The following is a 16,210-nucleotide window of genomic DNA, read 5'->3' on the forward strand; positions in this document are numbered from 1 at the left end:
TTTTCACAAACAGGCATTTTCCGTGGACCTAGATGGGTGACGCTCGGTTATCTTCAAACAGTTTATTTACAGGCACTGCCCTCAGGATAGGAATTGGGCAAGGTGCCGAGGACGGTGGGCTGGCCAGGGGTTTCAGGGCAGGGAGCTTACGTCGGTAGGCAGGTTGGTCAGTGCTTGGATTTTGGCGGGCTGATCAGGCCCCACGAGGACCACGATAACGCGGTGGTTTCGTTGATATTGCTACCATATCCCATAGCGACTTCACCATTACTTGGAGGAAATGCTTGCACTGTAAAATAAAAAGAAACATTATCAGAGATGTTGGTATGACAAATGTATGTGGCAGCGTTTTCATTTGAAAAATCGCCATACTGCAACAATATTATAAGTCTGATCAGAGAGTTCGAAGGGGTGAATCAAGAAACTTTCTTGCAAGAGATTTGTCAGGTAACACTTCTTAATATTTCGACATATATGGCATATCTTGTACAAGGTGCAACGTAATATTTAGAACAGACATAAAATGCACAGGATCCGTCCGCCTTGTTTACAGCCCACACCTAGTCAGCGTAGCACTTTATAATTGAAAAATTGCAGCAAAACCTGCTACAGCACAGAAAGCTTAGTTTCAGACTGTGTAGACACAATGCGATCTTCGTGCGAAATTTTTAATGTGGAAACCGAGAAGTTCCGTCAGGAAACACTAGTAAAAGAGGCATTTATTATACGAAAAGAAAGAAATACTGTCGGCTGGAAATGATGCTTGACCTAGAACAGTGAGAAGAAGCGTGGTTCCTCGGCATCACTAGCAGGATCAGGCCGCGCGCGTGGCTTGATAAAATCATAGTCCTGGAATTTGGGTGAAATTCACAGAGATTTACACGTGGTTCTACTCCGGGCACTATTCAAAGGCTGCAAATAAAAAGAGCTATGTAATTACAGGCACTCTACATTAGCCAGGCCTGTTTCAGTAATATATATACCACGTGATATTGCTCCTTATAAAACTTATAACATGCGCAAAACAAATGCACTCACCATTGTAAGATCCATGCTCCATGCGATGTGTATCCGAGTTCATCCCACATCGAAGACGGTGGCCACGAGCGCCATTTTTTCTGGTTGTTGTTTCGCCTATATTAATTCTAACACTCACGAAAATTCGTGGCCACTTTGCTGTGTATTTCAAGATGCAGGCTTCTCAGTAGGAATGACGACCGCAAGCAAGCATTTTTCACGATAGGAGTGCGCTGACAAACACGGACAAGACGGCAAGCACTCAGGCGGTGTTGCACCCAGTCGGCGTGCTAGCGATGCATAGAAGGAAAGAGTGAAAGGAAAGGGTGAATGAAGAAAACGGTGTAAACGCCACTTTCCCCCGCTGGACCTAGCCCGACCGCGTTCCTTCGGCGGCAGCGACGGAGGGAGACAAGGAGGACAATAGTGACCCCACTGCTTTTCCCCGTATTCCGAGAGCAGCCAATTCGACACAGCAGCTTATAGCTGCCTGAGTGCTTGGCTGATAGCTTTGAACAGGCTCACGTGGGTGTGTGGAGGAGAGGCGAGTGGGGGCTGAAGGACGAAAAGTTAGGCGGAAAAAAAAATCCGGAATGCGCCGTGCCAACTACAGGCAAAGACAAGAGGAAAAGCCAAAACGTGCAATAATTTTTTTTTTTCTGTCACGGGCATTCATACAAGGAGCTTACTAAACATGCACGAAAAAACAAATATATTGGAATAGGAGCATGATGATTATGTCACCGCAACATGCCATGCATGCTAAACAAACAAGCAAAAGTTTCACTAATACATATGCGCTCCATCTCGATGCAATATAAAACGGTTCCATCAACTCTGTGGCACTGTAATTATCGATTCCCCTCGGAATCCTGATCATCCAAAGCCGCGGAGCGTACATGCAAAATATACAATGCGCAGACAAATTCGCAATACCGTTGCTTCTTATGGAAAGCTCATGTTCCCATGCACGATCAATAAAGCAGCGGCTAATTTTATGCGACTTCCCCTGCTTGCTACGTGGTGCACTGGCTTTTCTCTTTAGGGGGCGCATTTCGCTGAACGCGAAGTACAAAAATGGCGGTGTACCATGCATGGAGTTGACACGGGAGAGCATATTTCTGGTTCCTGCGCAGTGTGCCTGTGATCAGTGCATTAGTTTTCAAAACACGTTGTTCAATATCAGCAAGTCGTAGAGCACTAAAAACCGACAATGGGAAAATTGGCTTATTACGGGCCAATGTCCTCCAAAGAAAGCCAACTATTAACCCATATTGGCAAATCCGTTCGAAAGTCGGTCCAATAATTCCCGCCTTGTTGAACGGCAGTGCCAATATTGTTTACTGACTGTGTAATGTGGGCCAACATTGGATCTCTATCAGAATGGCACAGCCAATATTGTTTACTGACTGTGCATTGTGGGCCAACGTTGGATCTCTATCAGAATGGCACAGCCAATATTCGCGCTACGCTGTTAACCTTAGGCCATCATTGGGCCAGGATTCAGAATGGCACTGCCAATATTGGAACCACGCTGTTAATCTTGGGCCGTCATTGGGCCAGGAAGTGCCAATATGTTTCCAACGTTGGCCCGACCTGACGTGCCGCCTGGGCACCTCTTCTCTGGTCACCTTGGGATGCGGGGGTGGGTAGTGTTGCATTTGGAGGCGATCCCAATTGCTGTCCCCAGATTTTTGGACCTTGCCGTTGGGTGCGGGAGTTGGCCGAGGTTGAGGAGGACTTTGAGATGAAAACTGGAGGTTTATTTACATTATTTACAGTGAGAGTACAAAGAAATTAACAGTCATAAAGTCATTACGGGCCGGCAGCAACTCGGACGCTGCGGCCCGTGGCAAGAAGCTCGAAAGAGATGAATGAAGGAATGCTCTACTGCTGTTCCCGGTCTCTGGCTTTTAAGCCCTTCGGTGTCTCGAAGTCACGTCACGTTCGGCCAATCGGCGAGCCCGCTCAGGTGACGCCATTTTCGGCCAATCGGCGATCCCGCTCAGGTGTCGTCATTTTCGGCCAATGGTAGGCGCCCGTGCGATTGTGTCACACCCGGCGCACAGGGTCGCTCCTTGGGCCCCAATTGTCCGAAGGCTTACTTCTCTCTGCGGTATTGCCTTCCCGGTCTGCAACTGCCCTCACAAAGGCGGATGGGGGGATTGCTGCCAGGGCTTCACGGTGCATTACAGCCGTCTTGCCTCGGGACCCACGTTACCTGGAACAGTGCCAGGCTCTCGCTACACTTTCGGGAAGAGTCAAGCAGTGAATAGCTCCCTCTGCAGCGCACGAGGTGGGGGACGCCAACTTGTTTGCACGTGCCGCGCCTCGGGAACGGGGTAGATCTGCTTCTGCGTTCCTTACTTAGGTGTGGCGCGATTCGATGTGGTCTTGTGAACTCGAAGGAGGCTCAGGAAAAGGTCCCGTATCTAACAGTAGGTCCTCCTGCCCATTCTGTAGTGGCTCAGGATGTCGGTGTATCTTCTCGGGACGCCATCGTGAGGGACTACTGTGGCTCGTGAATCCGGTGGGATAGCCCGGAGAATGGGATCTCGGCGAGCAGTGTGGGCTGCAAGGTTACACGTCAGGGGCTCGTGTCCCGGGGCCCACACAACTTTATCCCACGAAGATTGTGTAGTTTCTTGAGGATGCTCAAGGCTTGATTGGAAATGCGGCCATTTCGGTAACTTTTGCAGGCTGTTTGCGAGTCCGTGATGATTGTGGTCTGCTCTTCATCTTGCTTGCCCTGTTGTGGCCGCCAGGGCTATCGCCGTTTCCTGCGCGGAGTCGATATTCTGGAGTGTCCACCGAGGCAGCCTCTTCTCCCTGGCCGTTGATTACTCTGACAACGTGGGCCGCTCTGTTCTTATACTTTGCCTCGTCGGTGTATCTGACTTCTCTTCTTGGTCCTTCGTGGGCCATGCGTAAGGCTTGTACTCACGCTTGCCTCCTTTCCTTATTCTGGATTTACGTTACTCGGGTCGCCGGCCACTTTGATCTTCTCCCTCTTGGCAAGAGGGACACGCTCTTTGCTGGATCCATATTCGACTGGTTAGCCCCGTCTTCTTAGCGTGTCCCTGCCCGTACTGGTGAGCTTGAATCGCTCTATCTTACTCGTCTTGTGGGCTTCTGCTTGTGCTTCCGAAGTATTTTGGATGCCCAGGCTGAGAACGAGATACTTTCACTGTATGCGCGCGTACACGCGCTGAAGCATTCATCGTTCAGTTCATTACAAACGGTCACATAAGCTGGTGCATCTCAGTAAGCGTATGCAGCAGCGCATCTATCGCTTTGAACATCGCAGAGGCACCGAGGTCCGAATACCAGGATCTACTGTGTCATCCGTAAGGCTGTATCACGAGGTCAGTCCTCTCGTCTACATATGTTAGGCTCGAACATTGTTATGGTTGTCTCAGATGCATTCAAATTACTAAGTGTATTGGTCTGGCATTTTGCGAGTGCGTGCGTCTCATCTGCAATCGACGATGCCGGCGCCCATAATGAAGAATAAAACCGTTTATCATGGAGATCCTGCCGAGCCTTCACGTATACCTATTATAATAAGTAGTTAAACAGTTCAATGGGACCATATCATCTTCCACGAGCTTTTTATTGAAAAGCAGAGAAATTTGCCCGCGTGGAAGCGTCCTCCTAGATGCTACCCTGCAAGGGAAGGGGAAGATGAAGTTTTCTAGAAAAGACCCTAAGACGAGGAGGAGAGCAGAAAAAAAAATGGGGAGGAAATATCAGCAGCATATGCAGCCATGGACAAGGCGGTTGCTCGCCGTGTTGCAGATGCCATTCATCGAGGAGTGAGACAGAGGTGTCCCTAAATCTTCATTGTCGATTAATATGGTTTGCACGTCCGCGACGTTAGGGCTCTGAGAGATAGCACCTCTTCCTCTCAGCAAACTCTCCCTTTGGCCCGCGAGATCCATTGTGCGCTTTCTTTCTTTTCGTGCATATTGGCAGTGCGTGTATGAAAGACCGATGGTGCGCAGCTATGTTTACTTACTGCTTTCTTTCGTCTTTGAGCAAGTCGTAGCGCGATTTCATTGGAGGTGTACGTTAGTTTTATCTCTGACTTCCCATTGACTAAAGTGCTGGTCGTGCAAACATTGACTCGCTTGACTCGCTGACTGTGCATTACTTAAGAGAGACTAAAGCGCAGCACTCAGTGACCAGTTCAGACTGGTAAAGTATTCTTTAAAATACTCCATTTTTATTCCTTTATTCCGGGAAAGGTTAATTCATTGTTGTGTCGAGACAATAAGACCAAAACATCCATTCCCTTAATCTTTTGCCGCCCGATGCGTCACTGTGACGTCACATTTTGAGGGCTCCCATTTTTTACATTTTATTTTATTTTATTTCTTTGCTGCCGTTTTTGCCGTTCTTGAAAAGAAACTATTCTTGTATCTGGGTGCTGCAGGTGAGAATTTGACTCCTTTTCTATGCAGAGTGCGTTTCCTGTGCCAACAAAACAGTTAACTGCTGTATGCACCCTCCTGTCAAAATCACTGGCGTCACGGCATTCTGGTGCGGGAATGTCATCGTGGCGGCGCCACTTGTTTCCCCCTTTTTTTTTTTTTTTAATCAAACCTCACGTCACTATGGCCTCCGTGATTGGGTGGCGCTCGTTTTCATAAAGTTCTTAAATGTTCACCCAAATTCGCTAGGTAGAGTGTTTCTGCAGGCTGCGCGTATCGAAATGCGGCCGCCCGCAGTCTGATATACGAACCGGCGACCTTCGTTCCCAGCAGTACATCGCCGTGTATCCGCAGGCACCGCTGCGTGTGGATGGCGAATTACTCTAGGAAAATTACGGGCTCTGTACGTGATCTAAATCTCAGCGTTCGGGAGGGAATCATACCACTATCACACGCACTCACCGCAAACGAAAAAAAAAAGAAAAGAAAAACGTATTACAGTTTATTTTGGCTTGTCGCTTAACGGTTGGTATAGGGGTAGTCGTGATGATAGCTTGCACGTGGCATCACGGAACGAAGCTTCTCAAAGGGGCTGTTCTCCAATATAGCACCTCGGATAACGTCAGCGCATAATATCCACTATACACCGCCGGTAACTTGCTTCCATGAAGAAAGGAAGTTTGCCTGCTTCCATATAGGAGAGGCCCCTGTCCTACCGGCTGTGTTGGAGCCGCGTGACACGCCAACGAACACAGCTGCCCATCGTGCTAATCAACAACATGGCGCCTAGGATGACGTCAGTGCAAGCCATGTAGTGATGCCTTGTCCCCTACTCGCCCCGCGATCTCCGACCTTGTGAAATCTCGGCGGGTCAAGTGATTTCGACGCTCAACAACGATATCTTGAAAGATTTCAGCGCGTCACACCTCGTGCCGTTTCGCAAACGTGTGCTGTACCGTCGTGACTCGGCCTTTAAAAAAAGTTTTAGGTGAAGAAATATGAATAAATGAATGAATAAATAAATCACTATGTGTCTCCAAGTTCATGCTAGGCCATATGTATAGGCGATGTGTCTTCCCAGATTGCCGCGCCGCGCACTGCAATTTCGTCGCTGTTGTCCTGTACTCGCGGACAACTCTCTGTGGCAATGGAGGGAATGCTACGGAGGCAAAGCGCGCACAAGTGAGAGAGCGCTTCTGAAAAGAGTCCCGTGTTTTCATCCACGTTAGTTTAACCTGGGGAAGGGAAAACAAACACCTTATTAGCACCAGTTAAGTAAAATAAAACAGACCACTGAATGTAAAAGTTTACTTATGTTGCGGCTTTCTTCCCTTCCGCGTCTGGGCAAACGCGAAACTGTCGCACGTGAAGCTGCGTCGATTCAGAGTCCGTTCCGAGCAGCCAAAAGCACTGCCAAACGCTGGCGGACTACTTGGCGCGGTAACACACGTGCAGCAGCCAGGCGCCCGTAGCTTTCCCTTCATAGCCACAGAAGGTTGTCCGCGAGCATAGTACCCTCGCGGGGCTGTTACATTTACTACTAAACTATAGTGTGCCTGAACTATAAGTTCGTAGGCATAGCTCGCCCTGGCGTCTCGCAGTCTGCGTTATAATCGCTTCTTGGCTCGCTCAGCGGGTTTCCAACCTTCCATCGAGGTCAGAGAGAATGTCTTTCGTTCGCATTTGTAGTTTCAGTAACTTGTTTACGCATTCTGGTTAAGTTTATCGAATGCCCCCCCCCCCTTCTCTCTCTCTGTGTGTGTGTGTGTGTGTGTGTGTGTGTGCGCGCGGCATATCGATAACGCGTTGATGTATTTCATTTCTTTGCAACTCAGGAGACGTACCACTATTTTTTTTTCCTCTATAATTTTCTCTCTTCGCACAGCTAGAAAAGAGAAACAATGATAAAAGAGAAAACGCGAGATGGCGTTGTGAGTCTTTTTTTTTTTCTTTTCGATTGAGCGAAATGTTTCGTCCGTCTGTGCGCGACGAGCGTCGACAGCGTTGAGCGATTTACCACGTAGCGATTGCAAAACGCGTCATCATTTGAGAAAAAAAAGTGCGCGCAAGTGCTGGGGGCATATGGGTGAGGAGGAAGCGTTCGCGTTCCCTCCGGCGCTGCGTATTTTGTGCGTTAACCTCGGCTTGCATGGCAACCGGGGCGGTGTACAGCACATTCATCTTGATCCGCGCGTTCGGAAAGACGTCGCGCGACGCACAATGCCTCGTGCCGTGCGCAGCCGGCGAGTGAAGCGCATAAAAGCGCGAGCACTGAGACGCCGCCGGCTTTTTTCGCCGTTTTGCGCTTTTGTTCCATTTTGTTGTCACTGCTGCTGCTGCTGCCGAAGACATCCAAGACGATCGTGCAGTGTACGACGCAAAAGCGAGGTTCGAATAAAGAGCCGCGGCCGCTGCCATGACCTGCGTCCAGCCGTGTCGCAAAGTGTTGTCCCCCGCCAAGTGTTACGGCGCGCCGATGGTCTCGGTCAAGCCCACGTTGGGTCTCCTCGCCGGTTCTGTCGTGAAGATCTGCCTCTATGGAGGCACGCACGAGCCTTCCTCGTCGAGTGCTTGCAAACTCTGTCGCCGTTACGTGTGAGTAAATCCAAAAGAGCGTTCTGTGGTATCTATCTATCTATCTATCTATCTATCTATCTATCTATCTATCTATCTATCTATCTATCTATCTATCTATCTATCTATCTATCTATCTATCTATCTATCTATCTATCTATCTATCTATCTATCTATCTATCTATCTATCTATCTATCTATCTATCTATCTATCTATCTATCTATCTATCTATCTATCTATCTTATCGATCAATCAATCATCTCTGAAGCCGTCTTGCCTATAGTATTGCGCACTCTTCTATTATATATAGTACACGATTTTCTGACTTGGCACACCTATTTTCGCAGTTGTATCAAACACACCGCCCACGTGGTTACTGCATGCAGCTTCTGTGGCACTGTTGAAGTTTCAGGCTCCTTTCCCTCACCCTCTTTCACAAGCTATGTGATGCCTGTGTCGAAACGCTCTTTCTCAATCCCAAAGCTCTCGGGGAGCTTTCTGCTGTGCGAGGCCAGTCACTTGATTTGAGAGCCCTGTTATATATGTATATATAAAAGATGGGAGTGCGTTTCTTTTTTTTTTTTTTGCGATTACTGCATGAGCAGTGCGACGTAGAACTGACACAGAGGTAACCGTAGCATCTAACTGGGGTCTAAACTTTTGCGCCGCAGTGCAACAGTCCAGATGTGTAAGGATACGAGAAATTCCGCCGTCGTGGAACTTTCAACGCGCGTTTGAAACTGTGCGCATTGCTTAAAAAAACAAGAAAGTTAGTAACTCTTGCCGTCTTGAAAAGGATGACTGCGAAAGGATTGTTCGACAGAGCTTTCACACACGAGTTCGCCAGTAGGGCTGGTTTAGAGGACTGTGCTGTTTAGATGAGCTTCAAGTGGACACGTCGTAGCAACGCAGGAAGGTAATCTTAATTTTTTGCTTGCTGATATTTGAATCGCCGAGCTATTTTAGGCGTTTAAAAGGAATCCTAGCCGTATGTATTGTTTTCACGCACTTGCTCGCACGTCTTTCTGCCGCCATGTCACCGAATAAATGATCAGTACTCAGCTTCCATTCACTCACATTGAAGCAGTAACTTAGCGCGATAAAAATCACAGAGACAAGAAAGGTGGACAAAAAACAAGCGCTACTTACACAGAAAAGGAATTGCCCAATGTACGAGAAATGTATTCTAATAGAGTTGATTGTTGGGCTAGTTGGTGAACCAACAAGCCCAACGATCAACTCTTCCATTCACTCCGGCTCGCTGTAAGCTTTGTGCGCGTTGGTTCGGCTCGGAGTAAGTTAGGCAGATGGTACGCGGCAAGACAGATGGTACGAGCAAGCTTTCGTCTGCGCATTCTTTGTCCAAATCGGAGCGTGCACGTTCGCCATAACTATTGTCCACGGTGGTCTCCCGTTTCCCATTGTCAGCCATGGTTCCATGAAATTTTGCTCCTCTGCATGTCAGCCGAACGCGCGAGTAAAACGCGCCGGTGCCGAGGGTGACATCCAAGCCTGAAGTACAGCGCGCTGCAGGACGCACCTGCAAATGTCAGCTGCACTGCTGAATTGTGTAGAGAGGCGCCAGCTTATAGCGAGCACGACGTCGTCTGCTGCGAAGCCAGACGATTAGTGTACCAGTTTCTAGAGGGGTAAAGTCGGCCGGGGTTCCTCGATCATGTGTTTCCCTTCAAGAATGGGCCGCGTGCTGTATGTCTGAAATACATCCTATACTCGCTTGCGGCTCAATTTGGTTCGTGAGTTCTAGATCAGAATTACGTCGTACTCATCTGTCCCCCCCCCCCCCCCCCCCCCATTCGAGGCATGATTGATAGAGCTGCATCGAAATTTTCTTTTTTGTTGAAACCACACCATGTGGTTCGTTATTTTTCAGTGCGACAGCGTTTTGTAATACGAGCTGATCCCGGAGCTTTCGATAGATTTCTTCATCTATGTATGTGAACATTTTGTACTAATTCTGGTACTAATGTCGTTCGGCAGTGCGACGTCGTGTGCAGTGGCCAACAGGGAACGGTGCAGGAGTCGAGCACCTGTGCGTACTGTGACATGCAAGTCGTACATGACGCTGCCTATAAGCGCACGATCCAACGTCATATGCGCCATGCTCTAGAGATGTGAGGGCCGGTAAAAAAAAAAAGCCGGAAAGATTAGAAAAGGAACTGTTTTTCTTCCGCTTCTTTATTCTTTTTTTAGGACTGAGAACGTGAGGGAAAAAACGTATTAAAATTTTCACATACAGTAATACTTGCCTTCTCTGCGATGCGGCATACGGTTTTAGAAGCGGCGACGACGGCAAGAAACCGGCAGCACGGTTTTCAAGTGTCTCCATTTTATGCTTTCAGTTTCGTTTTGAAAAAAGGGAGCGTAACTTTCAGACGTAGCGTAAAGTCCCTTAAACTTCGTAAAGTAGGACACTATCCTCCTCCGCCTTCACACCTCCTCATCTCTCCTCTCTTTCCCGCTTCCTCCTCGACCGTGGCGCCGCCTACACTGCTCGAGCGTAGCAACGGCGCCAACATGCGCTCCTCGCCACTCCGTAGACACTTCTCGAGCAAAAATGGCGCTGATGCACGGCGCGAGGGCCCGCGTGATGCTATTAGGCCAATAAAAACGTTGGCCAATAGCGACGCGGCATCGGCGTCGGCCAGAGTGTGCGAGGAGGCGGCATTCTTCAAAGCGTGGCACTACTTTACGAAGTTTAAGGGGCTTTAACGTAGCGGAGTACAGGGCGCCCTCTCGAATCCAGGACTGGCGTCTATAGGACTTTGCGAAGCGCGCGTGGAACCGTCGACCTGGTGGCAAAGGCCCCCTTTGCGCTCAATCAGTGGCCGACACGTGTAGCTTTGGGGCTGCTGCAGATGGATACCTTCGCCACACTGGACACCTGTTTTGAACGAAAGTGGTCTTTTTTTTTTTTTTGGTAAATGTACTGAAAGTTGGTAGCTGTTCATTATGACACTGCAGCGCGCGCAACAAAGGTGACGCAAAGCAAGCGTGTTAACTTTTCTTTGTGTCTCGTTTGTTGCGCGCGTTATGCAGTTTCATAATGAAGCTGGTCTCTGTTTGGAAATGTTCACCGCAAGCTTCGCAACAGACTAGTAAGTAAACGCTTTCGAAAACTCGTCTACGTACGATCGAATTTGGGCGTTGTAAGGATTGGGGGCTCAATCCCATCGTTCGTAATCAGTTGTCAAGATTGGAGTCGGGCATGAATTAGAAGGTAGCTGGCCCATGCCGTCGTACAACTTATCCACGCTGAGGACGTTGTTGAAGGGAAGGACTGCTTCTCATCGAGAACGAGGAATATGGGTTTATTTACAGTATCTACATCAGGATGTTGCAGTTCAACAGTCTAGCATGACTGCGAGAGAAAGTGCACTGAGCAGCCGCACAACAGCCGTTTATAAACACTCGGTCCTCCCTCGATTCCAAGGTGAGGGAAACGTTCGACCAGTCATCGTAAACGTGTCGCCTCTCTGCGGGCGGGACACACACACTCACACACACACTTCCTTGCGCGAGGTTCCCGGTCCCCAACCGAGGCCAGACGGGCTTCTTAGAACTCGGGGCGTACATCAGGAGAGGTGCCTTTTATTCCCCGAGCTGACCCCCGCAGCGCGGCCGGTTACCCATTGTCTTGCATCTTGGATGGCGCGTGGGAAGGGACCTCGAACTACGTTCCCTCGGGGACTCCCTCGTTCACAGCAGACCAGGTTGGCGGCTTCAGGCACAAAGCCTGCTTCATCGCACTCATCTTGGCTCCAGCGACGGAGAGTCGAGGACGCGCACATTGTTCTCCACACACAGTCGACTTAGTGACGCCGTGGCTAGAGGTTTGCGGTGGCGTTCCAGGAAAGTTGACGCCGCTGTCGCAACCGGCTGGCAAAACTTGCACCTCAGCCAAAGCCACCTAAGCTGGGCCGTTCTTAACAGCGTGGAAGCAGCCGTGACCGATTCCAATAACGCCACTGCGTCCAGCAAGAGTGACTTTATTTTTTTCTCACTTTATCAGATTATCAGTAATTCGTAGAAGAAAACTGGCGTTCATGCCATTCTCTTCGCGTTTTCTGCGCGATTATCACATATAGTAATAATCTTTATTTTTTTTTTTTTGCTTGAATAATAAACAAGATCTTTTTTTGGAGTTCCAATTTTCCTCTAAGTGTCCTGAAAGACCCAGAAAAGCTCGTTTCTTTATTTTTTTATCTCCCGCTCGTAATTTCCGGAAACTTTGCCTCCCTACGCGATGCACCCATCAGCGCGCAGCTGGCGTAACCAGCTGTCCTGGTGACGACGCTTTAGCGTCGATGAACAGCGCGATGACCCCGCCCACCTGCAATCACTTCCGCAATTAAAATGATATGCGTGTACTAGGGAGATGATCCCCCAAGCGTGCTTAACCTTTCGGAGAAATGCGAATGACTGATAGGACATTCCGCGACGAGTACCGGCCTAAAAGGCCAAGCTATATACGTACGCTTGCCGGCGCGCTTACGCATGCGCAGACGGTGTGGGGCAGATCGTAACCGCGTTCAAGCGCGGCGTGCGCACGGAGATCTGTTCCAGACAGATGTTGGGCTCTGGCTGCCTCGCTTCGTACGTGCCTAGCTACGCTGCTACGGTGTGGTGCAATCAACGCTGATTGAGGCAGATTTATCTAATGCTAGAATGTGCTTTTTCTTTACTTTTTGCGCTGACCTAACGGCCCTCCACATAAGAAAAAAAGAATGCATTTATCAATATTCTAGCATGTTGAAGTGTTGTCAATTAACAAGTTCAAGACGATGTCTGTCAAAGCAGCTGTCACCGAGCCGAACGAGCGCGCGTCTCGTGTACATGCACACGTCATTCCTCGCGAGGGAAGGCTAACGCAAGACGCGCCTGCGTGAGCTTTCGATCCGGCAAGCGTATGTGTAGTTTGACTTTAAGGTGATGACGTTATTCTAGAACTGATGCAATGGTGGCATATCATTTAAAAAAATTAAATTGTGGGGTTTTACGTGCCAAAACCGCTTTCTGATTATGAGGCACGCCGTAGTTGGGGACTCCGGAAATTTCGACCACCAGGGGGTTCTTTAACGTGCACCTAAATCTAAGTACACGGGTGTTTTCGCATTTCGCCCCCATCGATATGCGGCCGCCGTGGCCGGGATTCGATCCCGCGACCTCGTGCTCAGCAGGCATATCATTTCAAAGAGCCGCTTAATTCGCTATAGAGCTTGGCGGGTGAAGCTTCCATGGTAATTCTTGTAGGAAACTCCATAGTTTCCTACAAGAATTACTAGAGTGAACTCTGGCGCTAGTGTCTACGGGAGCTGCAACGCGAGCGGTTGTCCCAGCATGGGAATTATGGGAAGTACATGGATTTGCCTAAACTTCCGTCCTTTCGGCTTCAAACGGCTTTGTGACTTTGTAAACTTGTCATTTTCAACAGTTTATTGCGTAATAAATAATTAAATAAACATCATTAAAATTGCCCGACGGCAGGATTCGAACAAAGGGACAATAGCACAGAAGCCTGATATTGAAACCATTAAGCCACGGACGCATGTATCGACAAGCGAATGAGACGCACTTATGAATTTATCGCGGGCATGCCAGTACCTTGAGACGCTTGGCGCGTTTCGATTTGGCCACCTGGACAAGCTCAATCGTTGCAATTAATAGCAATTGTACGCGTTCCCGGCGTCTTCTGCACTTCGAAGAATATAGATTGCGCCGCAATATACGACAATAAGGTTTATATAGCGTAATAAAGAAAGCCACAAGAACGTCTGAATCCAGAAGCACGAAGATCAGACAAATCCATGTACTTCCCATCATTCCCATGGTAGGACAACGACTGCAGCGCCGGAGTTCCCTCTGGTAATTTTGTAGGAAACTCTATGGGAAACTCTATGCCCTCTAGGTGTTATAGTGAGAAACTCTATGTTCGGACCCGCCCGACCGCTCGATGCGTACTCGTATGTGGTCTCAGCCGGACCGCTCGTTTCGTACTGTCGTCTGCTCGCGTCAGCTCTCGCTCGCGCTTGTTTGGTTAGCTTGGTTTGGTCTCGTTCGCGCTTGTTTCGATTGTGATGGTTTGCGATTGTTTTGTAATCTGATTGTATGCGCGAAGCGAATTATGAAGTACTTTCTGGAAGCTACGCGGCACCAGCGATTACACTGCGAATTATGAAGTACTTTCTGGAAGCTACGCGGCACCAGCGATTACACTGGAACCTTCGACGAGTCATGTATAAAAGCCGACGCGCTTGACCAGCACATTTTCGCTCTGTCACATTTCTCTCTCAAGTTGTCTGCCTCAGTATATTGCGAAATGAGAAATCGTATAGAGCTGCGCTCATATTTCACATTAGGGAGCATAGTAATCGTCGGCGATTTTTTTCTTCTTTCATTTCGTGCTTCCGCCTGTGGTTTTGCGTCAAAAGATGCCTCTTGGCAAGTAAAGAATCCCGCTGTCGCCCTATAGTGCTCACATTCCTTTAGGTTTATTCACTCCCGTCGAAACCACCCCTTGGAGGTTGCTTTATGAAGTTCATGTTATAAAATATGCGTGAGCGCAGTATTTCCACTCGATCTAGATCTCGCCAATCATTTCTTTGCCATGCTTGTACACGTCTTCCTGTATAATAACGTGCCATACTACTACTACTACTACTACTACTACTACTACTACTACTACTGCTACTACTACTACTACTACTACTACTACTACTACTACTACTACTACTACTACTAATAATAATAATAATAATAATAATAATAATAATAATTGGAAAGGCTTGATTTGCATACTACTACTACTGCTGCTGCTACTACTACTACTACTACTACTACTACTACTACTACTACTACTACTACTACTACTACTACTACTACTACTACTAATAATAATAATAATAATAATAATAATAATAATAATAATCGGAAAGGCTTGCTTTGATATATTAGTTTAGCCAAAGCAAATATTTCTTCGGTGCATCGCGGATGCGGATCTGCAGTTGTGACCTTTTCTTTCCACGCAGCTGCGCTGCTATCGTGGAATCTGCAGCTGTCCAACTGCTGTCTTATTCATTGTCACCATTAGTTTAGTTCGTCCTAGTGTTTTCTTTTGTTTTGTTTTCTTTTTTTAAGTGTCTGCTGTTGCATGACACGAGCTTTAGCGTAGGCAGACGTAAAAATCTTTTTTTTTTTTAACTGCGTGTTGTGCCTGGCAACTGACAGCCTCGTGGCTGTTTGCGCTACACACTGTGTTTTGCGTTATCAATGATGTAGACGTAAAAGAGCAGTTGTAATTCCGACGTTCCCTTGCTTTATACGAGGGACGTTCCGAAAGTTCCGTCATTTATTTTCACACACAAACCTTATTGCAAAAAAAAAAAAAATCAGAACTATTCCACTCTGTGAAATTAGATGACCGGCGCAGCTATATGTAACTATAAAGAAAATAAAACAACAAAACAATATGACATAAATATGCACGTTGTTGTTTTTATTTGTATTTACGTTTATCTCGTGACGACAGTAATTATGGCTTTATGGTCGCTATGATAGACGGCCATGGGCTCTGTGACGACACTGGAGATGTTCTTAGCGAACGTTCGGTTTATGCAAGACCGATGGCGCGTCGTGGAGACATCGGTCTTGGTGTAACATTGAAGGCCGAACTTTTCCAAGAGAAACGCCAAGAACCGTTTTCCGTCGAGACGAAGCACATTGACGTTAAAGTCACCCACAATGACGATGGGATTGGGGTCCACAGGGACTAACCATCCAAATGTGTCGATCATAGAGTCTTCAACGTCCCTCTGTGACGTTCCGGGACGAACGTATACGGTGGCGACAACGATTCCGTCACCGGTCCCTACAGCGCACGCGTCGGCACATCCCACGGCGAGGCTCTCGCCCGTCGTCGGTAGCACATAGGGCGCAACGGCCACGCTGTAGTTGTTTGCGTAGATCGCAACTCATCAAACCATCATCTATCGCCGGTTTTGACGCATCTGGCCTCAAACGCAGCTGAGACACATGCGCTGATACGATTTTGCCTTATACATAGTATGCGCATACGTAGTTCAAGGATACTCCGCGACTTCCGGTTTACGGCGGCGCCATGTTGGGGGACGTATGGTGGCTAGCCACCATAGGGAACGTATAGGCCTAT

At 48.1% G+C, this 16,210-nt stretch overlaps 1 protein-coding gene across 6 annotated transcripts in view; it reads left to right on the forward strand.

The window, feature by feature from the left end:
- Ptpmeg (protein tyrosine phosphatase Meg) overlaps positions 1–16,210 on the forward strand; it is a 320,358-nt gene that overhangs the window by 147,478 nt on the left and 156,670 nt on the right. For 3 of the 6 annotated variants that reach the window (XM_050187529.3, XM_055076239.2, XM_050187530.3), the window contains exon 1: positions 7,821–8,045. The exons of the other annotated variants lie outside the window; for them this stretch is intronic. In XM_050187529.3, the coding sequence (XP_050043486.2) occupies positions 7,867–8,045 (179 nt within the window). In that variant the 5' untranslated portion in view covers positions 7,821–7,866. Of the gene's footprint in view, positions 1–7,820; positions 8,046–16,210 lie in introns of those variants that run through there. 6 annotated transcript variants of the gene reach the window in all.

Source organism: Dermacentor andersoni, chromosome 2, assembly GCF_023375885.2.
Source record: "Dermacentor andersoni chromosome 2, qqDerAnde1_hic_scaffold, whole genome shotgun sequence".
NCBI lineage: Eukaryota > Metazoa > Arthropoda > Arachnida > Ixodida > Ixodidae > Dermacentor > Dermacentor andersoni.